A 12,811-nucleotide genomic window follows, 5' to 3' on the forward strand; every position below is an offset into this window, starting at 1 on the left:
AGCCATCAATAATTATAAGAATGGTTGGCAAACATGGTATTGTAGTTTGATTAATGCGGAACAAAATTAATGAAATAATGAAGGTGAGAAAACAATAAAGTAAAGAAGAACAAATAAAAAACACAAGTATTTACGTGGTTCATTCAAAATAGACCTACGTCCACAGGTAGAGGATTAGAGCTTCTTCACTATAATGGAGAAAAACCACAGAGAATAATACAAAGGAGTCCTAAAAATACTAGAGGCTAAAAGTGTTTCAAAAGTTGTGTATTAAATAATGAACACCAAGAAGCCCTTTTATAATATAAGGAATCCCGTAAAAAACCCTAAAAGATAAACCAAAACGGAATAAGTCAAAACCACGTAAACCCTAGCCGCCCGAGCGGTCAATTTTTCAAACCTGCCGACGTCTTGGGCTCAATCAGGGAGACGTACGCCCGGTCGTAATTCGCAATGGACTCCCGATCGAGAGGATCAGGTCGGCGAAAACCAATTTTGACGAACTTCAAGGCATAAAACTTAACAAGAATAATGATCTGAATTGATCTTATCACATATCTAGGAGAAATATTAGAGTGGGATCGGAGTTGCTATGGTGAATTGGCCAAATGGTGACCATATGAAGAGGGCCGAGGCTAGAATGGCGGGGAAGAAGATGGAATTAGAGAGAAGAAATTTAGTAACTTGTTTCCATTAAAAAAAAACAAACTTTTAAAATCAACTCGACACAGTTAAAATCATAGTTAATTACCAATAGTCTATAAAACGAGTTAAAATAGAAATCTTCAAACGTTATTCCGAGATTATGGTTAATGATTGATTTTTGTGTATCATATAAAAAAGTCAATAGTAACGCTTTATATATCAGAATACTAAAACAATTACTTATCGGTGCAATCTCATAAAGAGACAAAACTACAACACAAAGACAACTCGAAGCATCGCTCGGCCACTCACTATTCACTAATTGATATCTAGATGTCGGCCCTCAAGGCTTGAATAAGCCAACTCTTCCTGGCCCCAATCACACACATACAGTTTCATACTCTTCAAGTAGTCTCACCCACCAATTATTAGGAAGTCATGTCGATAATAAGGAAACTTCAAAAATGTAACTTCAATTTATAACTACTAGTACTTTTCTTTTTTTTTGGTGAAAAGAGGAATTAAATTACTTAGTTAAAACGTTACATACCACTTTGATCCATACTGGCCACAACCGGCCCTGAATTACATTCTACATGATATAAATCCATACAATAACTAGGGGGATAGGGGAAAAACCTAGTTACATTGTTACAACCATATAGATCATCATCCCGTCTACGAGCCATACAATCCGCTATTTTGTTTAAATCCCTACTGCAATGCATAATCTTGATCTCCTGGAACATCTGGCGTAACTCCCTGCAAAGATCAATGATATAGAATATTGGTTAGACTGAGTACTACCGTTGGACACGAGGTGCACTGCCACTTTACAATCCGAGAAAAGGACCAATCTTTGAAATCTATGAGTAATGGCTAGTTGAAGGCCTTCCCAAATTCCCAACAACTCCGCTAATAAGGCATCTCTCGCGAAGGTTGTATCTCTTGAACCCTACTAACCAAATACCCCTATGATCCCTAACTACCCCTGCTAACCCACTCTTTCCCTCTCACTAAGAAGGACGCATCTGTATTCATCAACCCACCCCGAAGGTGTGTGGTTCTAAGCTGGACCCGGATTTGCAAGATTGGTACTCATGTTGATTGTTTTTGAGCATTGGAGTAAGTACTTGTAAGGTTTAAAGCTATTGTTAGCACACTAGCAGAGCTAGGTGTGGCGAGGTTGGGGCTGAACACTTTTTGGTTCCGGTTTTTCCAAATCTCATGACAAGTGAACAGAAATAGACTGGACCATTCTACACCCCTAACTTTCTCATTACACTCAGAGTTGCCCTTAATCCACTCTGTTAATGGGATGTCTAAATTGGGAACTAGAGCTAGGTCTCCCAAATTTCATGAGCTTTTGGACAAAGGCGGAGTATATGGTTTGCATCTTCTCCTGGGGAGGAGCATCTAGGACAATTTGAATCTTCGGAAATAAGTCTTTTAAATAGGAGGGATCTATGAGGCAGGCGGTCAAGGCATGTGAGCCATATGAAGAATTGAATTTTGGGTGAGGTTTTGGTTTTCCAGATCCATCCCAAATCTTGAGCATTCAGAGTCTGTAACTGAACATGGTAGGCTTGGGAAAGCGAGAACCCGGCATGTGTGAGGAAAGAGGGTGCTCTCATATCTCGCTCTCTTCTCGGGTTTGGGGGTGGAAGGCTCTTGATTCTATCAATCACCTCCTGGTTTAGATGTATAGTTATATCTCCTAAGTGCCATTGACCATTTACTACCAAGGTACTCACCTTTCTATGGTCTTCCACAAGATTTAGGGGCCCCTGCACTTTACTTCTAATGGTTCCAATATTTAACCAGTCATCATGCCAAAAACTGATATCCTCCCCGTGCCTAATATCCATTCCCCATTCTTGTCAAGGATGTCCCATCCTTTCCCGATACTTCTCCACACTGGGGAACCTTTCGCAAAGGATGTGACCTTATTTTCATGGATATACTTAGACATTATACATTTCTGAGCAAGATTGGGGGGGCCTTGAGCTAGTTTCCATCCTAGTTTTGCCATGTATGCTTTGTTCATCAGCTTTTGGTTGCGGATCCCCAGGCCACCCTCTATCTTAGGCCGAAACGTTGTTTCTTTTCCCACTAAGTGAAGCTTTCTTTTATTCGCTTCATCCCCCCTAGGAAGTTGTTACACACTTGGTCCAGCTCGAAGGGTACGGGCGGGAAAAAGGTTGCTTGCATGTAATATGCAGGTATGGTGGACAGGGTGGAGTTAATCAAACATAGACGACCAGCTTTTGATAGATATTTTGTCTTCCATCTAGCCAGTCTATGTTTTACTTTGTCGACGACAAATTGCACCTGACTTCTGGAGGGTCTTTTATGTGAAAGGGGCATTCCTAGGTACATACCTAGGTTTTCATTTTCTTCTATGTTCAAAGTACTTTGAAACAACTCCTTGTGTTCATCCTGAGTGTTGGGCGAAAAAACAAGACGACTTTTCTGTTCATTTATTTTCTGCCCTGACATATCACAAAACTGATTCAACACTTTCCTGACCGCAAAAGCAGTGTTTTCATCTACCCGACCAAACAAGAGGAGATCATCTGCAAACATTAGATGAGATACCTGGATTTTGTCCTTCCCAACCCAGAAGGGTGTCCATTCCTCCTCAGACACCGCTTGGTTTATAAGATGAGTTAAAGACTCTAGGCAGATATTAAACAGGTAAGGTGACATAGGGTCCCCCTGCCTAAGACCTCTAGTATGATTAAAAGCATCTGTTTTCCTTCCATTCACTAGAATTGTCGAGGATGATTGGGTTATACAACTCATGATTAATGCAATAGACCTTTCCCCCAAGTTACACCCTTGAAGCAATCTCTAACAAAACTCCATTCTACCCTATCATAAGCTTTCTCTAGGTCAATTTTTAATGCAAACCACCCCAGTTTTCCCTTCTTTTTGTGCATAGAATGCAAAATTTCTGAAGCAACTACAAGGTTTATTTCCGTACCCCTCCCTTTTATAAAACTATTTTGGTTTGGTGATATCCAGAGGGGGATGAGAGGTTTCAGTCTGTTCACCACAATTTTCGTGAGAAGTTTATACAAAGTGTTACACAAACTTATAGGCCTTAAATGTTTAACCGTTTCCGGAGGGTTTTGTTTGGGAATTAGACACATCATAGCTTGGCAAAGATCCTCAGGGACTTTAACATTTTCGAACCATTCACGAATGTTATCACATACATCCTCACCAACGATATTCCAACCTTTGGAAGAAAACTGCATGAAAACCATCCGGCCCCGGCGCCTTTAAGGGTTTCATTGATTTTAGTGCTTCATGAACTTCCTGATTTGAGGGAGGGTATGCTATATCTATGTCCTGATCATTCACATTAATCCTCCTACAACTATAAGGATGGTCAGAGGTGTACAATTTCTCAAAAAATTTAGTGATATGGTCTTGGATACCTTCAGGGTCTTGAATGTCATTTCCAACCTCATCCCTGATAGACATGATACGCGTTGCATTCCTCTTAATCATCACACTCCTATGGAAAAAGTCGTGTTCCTCTCCCCGTCCTTAATTCTATCCATACGGCTCTTGTGATCCAGAGGGTTTCTTCTTGCAAAAGAATATCAATTAATTCCTTCTGAAGGTCTCTCTCTAGGTCTTGATGAAAGGCGATGTTGGGTGGTCTTGCAGGTATTTCTGTGTCCCGCTTAATCTAGCTAATACACGCTTTTTCCTCTGATAAACATTTCCAAAGACATTGAGATTCCAAACCTTTAGAGTTTCTTGCAGAACCCCTAACTTTTCCCCTATACTTTCCCCATTTCCCGGCCAATTACTATCAACATGGGTCTGTAACGTGTCGTGTTGCAACCACATAGGTTCAAAGCGGAACGGTTTGGTACCTACCTTAGGGGCGGGTTATCAAGACGCAATAATATAGGGTTATGATCCGAGGTTATCCTCGTTAAGTGCCATAGGTTAGAGTTAGGAAATTTTAGAAGCCATTCAGGATTAACCCAAGCCCTATCAAGTCTCTCAAAAATTGGATTTTTCTTTCTCATGTTAGTCCACGTGTACCTCGGTCCATTGTAGCCCAGATCAACCAAATTACAATCATTCATCGTTGCAGCATATAACTCAGCACGTTTTCTATTTATATTACGCCCTCCCAATTTTTCCCCTTGACTAATTATTTCATTAAAATCCCCTAACACAATCCAAGGGCAGTTAATATTTTCCGCAACATCACACAAATTTTTCCATAACACTTTCCTTAATTCAAAATCAGGGCTAGCATAAACTGTAGATAATACAAAAGGGTGTTTTAGAGAACTTACCTCCACTACTCCATGCACTCCTTGGATATTGTCACCCACAACGTGGAACTTAATGCAATCTGAGTTCCAGAGGATGATAATACCTCCCGCGAAACCCCGCGGTTCAACCATATGCCAGGAATCGAAGCCTATGTTTTCAAGGATGAGGGTGGTTTTGGCTCGGCACACACGCGTTTCAACAAGAACCACCATTTTCGGGTGGTGTTGGGCTATAAGTAACCGCAAGTTTGGTTTAAAAGAAGGTCTTGCAATCCCTCTTACGTTCCAATATAAAACCGTCATTTTAAAAGGAAGGTTTGGTTTTCCGGTGAACTTTCTCAGAAGTTCCCCGTTTTCTGGAGCCCACAAGTTGTATTCCTCCCCCGTTTCTATGTTCGTTATCCTTCCCCGGTGAGGCCACAGCGTCAGCTCTGATTCTCGAGGGTAGTTTAACCCTTTTTCCTCTACCCAAGTCACTGTTACCCCCATTTGTTTTAGTGGGAGCTGGACTCGTGCTAGTAGAACGGCGTTGGTGTTGCTCATTTCTAGTAGCCTGATCGGACGATTTTGTAGCATGACAATCGTCCTTTCCGGTGGGAGCAGTGGTGTTGGGTCCAACCAAGGACCTAAGTTCATCAGTAATTCCCTCTCTTCGCTTTCGACTTCTACCCCTCTCCTTAAAAACCACTTCAGAAACACCTTCACCAGCTCCGGGAGATGCGACGCATCTTGAAACTGGGAACATGAGCATGAAACATCTCTGAGTTTGCATAAAGCATCAGATTTTCGAACATTTCGGTCGTTGGGTAAGGGTTTAGCATCAAGGCTTTTACTTCTTGAATAGAGAGGTCTGTGAAATACCCCTCCTCTTCTGGTATTCGGGTCAGAAAATCCATGAAACCGGGGTTTAGTTCCGGCATCAAAGGTAGCACCGGACGGTTGAAAAGGATAGGGTGTTCGTATTTTATCAAGTGAACACGTGGTGTGAGGGGGTTGATGGGGGAGATAACAGGGGTGGAGGAGATGAGCAAAATATTTCCTCCTGGTATTCCATTATTTTTCGTGCTTTTGGTTTCGGGGGTTATGGTATGTTTTGTGGTTTTTTTGTGGTTTTCTACTGCATGGGGTTTTTGTATGTTTAAAATATTTGTTTTTGTAGCTGCTGACATGGTTGAAGTGACTAGGCCACTTTTCGCATTTTCATTGGGTGAAGAGGGATAGAAACTTCTACTGACCCTTGGAGGTCACTCAAAGCAGAAAAAGAGTTGACATTTGCCGCCTCCATTTCGCGTATTACCGAGGGAGTTGTATTTTTTCTCTCTACTGCATCATTTCCTTTTTCCTTGGGTGTTTCCCCTTTACCCACATTTCCATCAGTTTTTTTAGGCGTCCACCGTGTCCTACTGACCCCTCGGTGGGTCCCTTCATGAGCTTTGGCCCTTCTTCTTCCTTTGGCGTTTTGCCATTGATTTCCATTGTTACTGTTGTTTGGTTCCTCATTATGAGCCTCTTTTGAGATTATTTTTCCTTTTTCGCACCTCCTACTTTGGTGCCCAAACTTGTTACAACTTTCACAGTACCATGGTCCATCACAAAAGACAAGATCTTGGAATGTTTTCCCCAGCCATGCACCTTTAGGTACCACTTGATCTTTCTCCATAAGAATACATACGGCCGCGTACCTCCTTCTTTCTCCTGTCAATGAATGAGCGTCTACTTTTAACACCCTCCCCAGGATGCTTCCTATCTTCTCTAACATTTTCTGATTGAAGAACTCAATGGGGAGTTCCGGCAACATCACCCATCTCGGAACCGTATTTATTTTTGCTTGCGAAGGTTTAAATCCTGGCTCCCAGTACTGGACCCAAATGTGGCATCCTAAGATACTCCAAGGTCCACCTGCTAACACCATGGCGCAAGTGTCTGCATCCGGACAGATCACACTATAGAACCCTTTCCCTAGTGTAATGAGTTTCAAGTTTCCCTTCCACTTCCATATTTTTGCTAGTTCTATGGTTAGAAATTCTTTTGAAAATGATCTCCCCACTATTTTACAAATTAGGGCATTTTTCCACGGCTCACTAATATCAACGTACTCCTCTTCCGATATCGGGACGAAGATCGAATCTTCCTTGGACATACACGGAGGGGACGCAAGAGAAAAAGGTAGATTGAGAGGCGGGAGAGGACAAGTTTTAACCAGTGAAATCTCTTCCTCCCCAAACTTAGATGATATGACTTCCTTGAAGGACTTTTGAATGGGCATAGGAAGGATGGAAAGAGGGGGTGGGGCAGAGGGGATTGGGATAGGGATTGGAGGAGGGGGGATAGGAGGAGGGGGGGGGCTAAGATACCTGGCATCTGCAGAACCTACAAGGCCGCCGGACGGAGTGCTGGAGGTTAGCTCGCTTTGTGCCGAGAGGGCGGGTTTAGAGAGAGAAGAGAGCATAAACTCCCCTTTTGTTTATTACTAGTACTTTTCATATCCATCAAAATTTCGCAGAAGTTTCACTGACCTTCTTCACTTACTGCTTATTTTTGTAGGCATTGTTAGTTTTTTAGCACTTAGCTAGAAAGCCACTGCTTTTGTAGTACTGTATATTATTGTGTCATCAAATAAGGTAATGCTGTGCTCTTTCCTTTAAGTCATCAAATTGGATGTAATGTCCCCATTTGTCTACAATAAAAGACAACTTAGGAAAGAGAGTAAGATAAGATATATTGTCATTTAAATTTTAGACATGAAACATCGATCTCCTGTAAGATTCAGTTCCACACTTGTTTGTTATGTTTTATTTCTTTTGGATCTTATGATGATCATGATGATTCATAGAGATCATTAATTAAATGGGGACAATTATCAATCAATAGATCAATATAGTACTATACCTACTATATACTTGTACAAGGAGAGGGACTAGATAAGCAACACTCACATGGAAGTCAACCAATTAAACTTAGGAGATTAGGTTTTCTGATAATCGAGAAAAAAAATTAGTGAATCCTCGTTTTCAAAGTGCCATAATTAAATTCCTTTTCTTGCTCTTGTCGACGATCAAAATAATAAGATACACGCTTTTACTATTAAATGATATAATACTCCATTCGTTTGATTTCTAAATATAAGACTTGTATGATACGTGGTAACTATTTAAATGTATGTTAGACTTTTTTAACTTTAGATAAAATTACTTTGATAATATATAATGCAAGAAGTAATTTTTTAAAATTAAAGTACAACCTATTGACCTAATGCGAGAAATACTTCCTTGCCTTGCATTTATTAGGCTTGGAAAACGATGGAATATAATGTATCCTACTTTGTGGGCATGATCAAAACGAGTAGTTCGTTCTTCACAAGTTGATCAATAATATGGTCCTTTATACCAATACATGCTTAGATCAACTGGTAAGAGAGTTGTTCTAGCTTAACCAGAAGTCTAGGGTTCGAGCCCTGAGAATACGGCAGTGTGTGTTGGGAGAGCTTTCCTCCCAATTAAGATCTGACCCGGCTCGAATCCGGATTAGTTGGATCCAAAATGAATTTCAGAAATCGGAAAGGGTTCAAAAAAAAAAAAAAAGTTCCTTTATAACTCTTGAAGCTTATTTTCTACTCCTATTTTGTAAAGTGCCCCAGTGGCTGGGCATGAATATTCTATCTTTTCATGGTTTTCCTTTTTGAGGTGTATTCTATTCATGCATGGTTGTTAGTAGTTTATAAAATCTCATATTCTAAGCACCCTTTTCTTAAGCTCGGGTATGGACAATTGATTCGAGTCAATTTTTATAGGCTTCTGGAATCGTGTTAGATTTATTTTTTTTTCTTTATTATGACTCTATATGTCCACTAGTCCCCTATCAAATAATAATAATAATAATAATAATAATAATAATAATAATAATAATAATAATAATAATAATAATAATAATAATAATAATAATAATAATAATAAATAACTAAATAAATCATGTTATGATCCTAACATGTGAAGTATGGTAGTTGGATAGGATCGAAAGATCATATTAAATTAAAATAATATATAAGATCGGAATTGAAAAGATCATTGCCAATCGTAGAATTGTAAGATCTCGGATCGAGATTTTAATAACAATGTTTGCAAGGAGTGCTAAAGTGTTAAAAAATTGAATATTAATGTTGGCTAGCTTGTTATATTCATGGTGCGTGGTTAATTGGTTATATTGATTCCTTATAAAGGTTTGCAATATTTCTATATCCATATGAATGTAGAGAAACAAAGGAAGTTAAAAAAGAGGAAAACTTTTCGAAATTCCACCTTGGTGGGGTTAACTTTGGGCGCTTTCCTTCTACGCTAGAAGCTAAGGAAGATAGTCCCCTCCAAAAAAAAAAAAAAAAAAAAAAAAAAAGCTAAGGAAGATACTTCCTCCGTTTTTTTATAAATGCTACATTTCCCTTAAATGGAAATGTCATAATAGATGTTACATATCATAAATGGATTCCTTTTCACCATAAAAATCTTAAAATACTATTAAAAATTTGGTGGTCCCCCACCTTCTCTTTTAAAATACTCATACTTTTTCCTTAACAAATGATTTTTTATTCAAAAAGTGGTGGTCCCCTATTTTCTCTCTCTACCTTTCTTAAAACCCCCCCACTTTCTCTATGTAGCAAGAATAAAAACACGGAGGAAGTAGAATGTATGGTTGACTAGCCATTAGCAAAGTATTCGCATAAAGGCAATATGATACGTCGATACCATTATGTAGATAGTTTTGGCCGACTGAAAAGATAAGAACGTAACCTAATACTCCACTTTCTATTAATAGTAACCTTTTCGAATTTTATATTTGTTAATCCATAAATTTAACCATTAATATTATGTGAAGTTTTAGTCACGTTCTGTTTCAATCTGTTTTTGTGAAGTTCTACTCACTTTACTTTATTTTAAATCGGCAAAAAAATATTCTTAAATAATTATAATTTATTTTTGGACCCAAAAAGTAGACCTAATGTTCTCTCTATTCATATATTCTTATTTGCTTAATGCAAGAGGACTCAAAAGGTACACTCTTTCTCTAATTGGCTGAAATATTGTGTCTATAGTAGTATAACTTAAAAAAGAGATGATTCCAAAAACAATTTAATTATTAGATATTTTGAGATTGTGTGAATAATTAATGTAATAGTTAAAATATTATTAACTATAATTAATCATAATGACCTCTACATGTCGCATTCTTTTCACTTAAATCTTGTTCAACATATTACACTTGATTGGACTTAATTCCCTGAATAGATCTTAATTTAAACCTGATATAATCTGAGCATCTCTGTAACTTAGTATTATTCAAGGTGAAAAGAACATACTCTTATACTTATACTTGTGCTTCCTCTTTTCTTTAATAAAATGAATGTTATTATGTAGATTGTTAGATTAGTATTAGTGTAAAATTTCAAGATAGCAACAGTTTTCTTAGCACTTTTACTTCTTGAATATTAAAAATATTAATGGTTAAAATTATGTGTTGATAAGATTAAAGTTTAAATGTTTGAATTATAAAAGAATGGAGGAAATATGTTAAGGTTTTAAATTCTTTCTAATGATTTTTTTTTTGTAGAGAGAGCCACAAAGGCAATTAATGCAGATGAGATTTGATCACATGTCTTGAGTGCCACCTCCCAAGAATTTAATCAATCAAGCTAATTAACTTCAGTTCTAATGCTTAATTAAGAAACAACATAAGAGCGGAAGCTCAAATGAATACTGAATAAGTTGATGATTAATTCGTACTTCTGATATTTTTGAGAAACTATTATATATCTTTCTACAAGTAATGTCTCGGTCACAACTCACAATATCTTATTGTTAAAAATAAACTATCACGATTTATATAATACATGATCTTGTTCAATTTGTTGAATCTATTGGAATTGAAGATCCAAGTAGATTAGAGTCATCGGACAACTCTAAAGGACCTGAACACCTTATTTCATACATCAAGAAAATTTGGCTAAGATCAGCTCAGTTACTCAGACGAGATCCTGCCCTGTTTAGTTTACACGTATATGTTATCGATATATATATACAAATTTCATATCAATATATAGTACTTTGACAACTCTAGTACATTGACAACTATATAGAGCTGATCATTTTGGCCCGGCCCGTTTTTGGGTCGGGTTTTGGGCAGATTTTTTCGGCCCGCGGTCGGGCCCGACCCGATTTTTTTGGCTCGGCCCGTTTTGGCTCGCAAAAGCCCGCTAATTTAGGCCGGGTTGGGCCCCACCCCACCCACCAAAAAGACCACCCCAACCCTCGAAAACACCACCTCACCCGTCGAAAACCCCACCCAGCCCTTGAAATCCCCACTTCACCCACCGAAAACCCCACACCAGCCCTGAAAACCCCACCTCACCCCTCAAAAGGGTCTGCTAGGCTGCGCGGCTGCAAGGGAAGGGGAAGGGTAGGGGAGGGGGTTGCGCGTTCAACAGGGGAATGGGAGAGGGAGGATATCAGTGGTTGATTTGGTGGTGTGCGGTGTCGGATTGGTGGTGTTAATTGGTTGTGGTGGTTGCAGCGGTGGCTCACTGGTGATCCATTTGATGGTGTGGTGGCTCACTAGTGGTCCCCACCCCCTTTAATCACTCACCATTACTTTTACTTAATTCCCAATAGATTTTGCCTAGGTAACCACAATTTTCAAAAGTGTAACATGTAAATAAAACGGAGGAAGTAAGAGAATAAGCAAGTTATAATAAGAGAAACTATCAAAAAAGAACATATACAATGTAGAATAACATGCATCTGTTACGTATATATAAAAAAAATATTTTTCTTTAAAGGTAAGTTGAAGTGCTTTGCAAGTAGGATGAATTTGAGCATCTCTCTTGCAAGGGGTGAGACTCAATACCAGGACTTCTAAAATCATATATGATGTCAAATTGCCAACACCATTAGGTTATCATCTGTTGCTCGTATAAAGTACATAACACATCATACTTGCAAGTGTACAATATAACTATATCATCATATATATATTATTTCTTGTTGACATGACAAAGATAAATCGGTGGCAAGAATGGGGACTAATAATTGGAGATCCTTCTTATAATGGATAAGAATCGAACTCCTATCATAGAAATGGAAAAAATAGTCACACAATCATTAGGATTATTTAGGCCAGCCTTAATCCTCAAAGCGCGTGGTATATATATATGAACATGCTTCCTTGGCAAGGATTGAAAGAGCTGTAATAAATTGACTTTAATTTTGACGGTTAATTAGAAAGAAGGCAAGCTAGTGTGCGAGTGAGACTTTGATCAAAATTTGTCAATAATTGAGTAATTTCCCCATGCACGCTGCCTGATAGTGACTAAAACAAGTACTCCAACTCTCTAGCTAGGTGGTCTCACACAGTCACAATAAACTTGTTTCGTATGTTCATTTTTCTTTAAACCTGTGCCAATTATGAACTTTTAAAGCTTCTCAATTTCCTAATCCCTTTTTAAGTTGGTAAACAAATCAAAGCCTTTTTTTTATAAAAATGTTTTTTAACAGAAATACTCCATTCAAAACATGCAAAGGTGCTTTCTAGGGTTTGGGCATTATATGGAGTATGTAACAGGAAATAAGAAAAGACAGGAAAATGCCAACATCAAACTTAGAAAACAGAAACATACAAGAAAAAATAATATTTTTTTAAAAAACTGTAAATGTCACTGTTCAATTATTTTTTGTTACTCTAAATTTATAGGGTAGAGGATTTTTCCTGGACTTTTCCTGTTTCGGCTTCATCCACACACTCCTCCCCACCTCTTTCATTTACGTCTCTTTCTATCTTGTAAAGTTTTTTATTCTAATTAATATTACTAATTGTGG

General features: G+C 38.3%; 1 protein-coding gene across 1 annotated transcript; it reads right to left on the reverse strand.

Moving 5' to 3' along the window:
- Positions 1–1,150: 1,150 nt before the first annotated feature.
- On the reverse strand, positions 1,151–5,685 carry LOC130591656 (uncharacterized). Its single transcript, XM_057395299.1, has 2 exons — positions 4,974–5,685; positions 1,151–1,407 (listed from the first exon to the last, which is right to left on the reverse strand). Exons 1-2 carry the CDS (start codon positions 5,586–5,588, stop codon positions 1,360–1,362), a joined length of 663 nt encoding a protein of 220 aa, XP_057251282.1. The 5' UTR covers positions 5,589–5,685; the 3' UTR covers positions 1,151–1,359.
- Positions 5,686–12,811: the final 7,126 nt, after the last annotated feature.

Source organism: Beta vulgaris, chromosome 5 (assembly GCF_026745355.1).
Source record: "Beta vulgaris subsp. vulgaris cultivar EL10 chromosome 5, EL10.2, whole genome shotgun sequence".
NCBI lineage: Eukaryota > Viridiplantae > Streptophyta > Magnoliopsida > Caryophyllales > Amaranthaceae > Beta > Beta vulgaris.

Excerpts from the sequence above, each read along its gene's own strand:
- LOC130591656 (XM_057395299.1), bottom strand. The coding sequence starts at position 5,588 with ATGAACTTAGGTCCTTGGTTGGACCCAACACCACTGCTCCCACCGGAA. Across the intron at positions 1,408-4,973 it reads GAGTGCATGGAGTAGTGGAG|GGAGTTACGCCAGATGTTCC; the intron begins GTAAGTTCTCTA and ends TGATCTTTGCAG.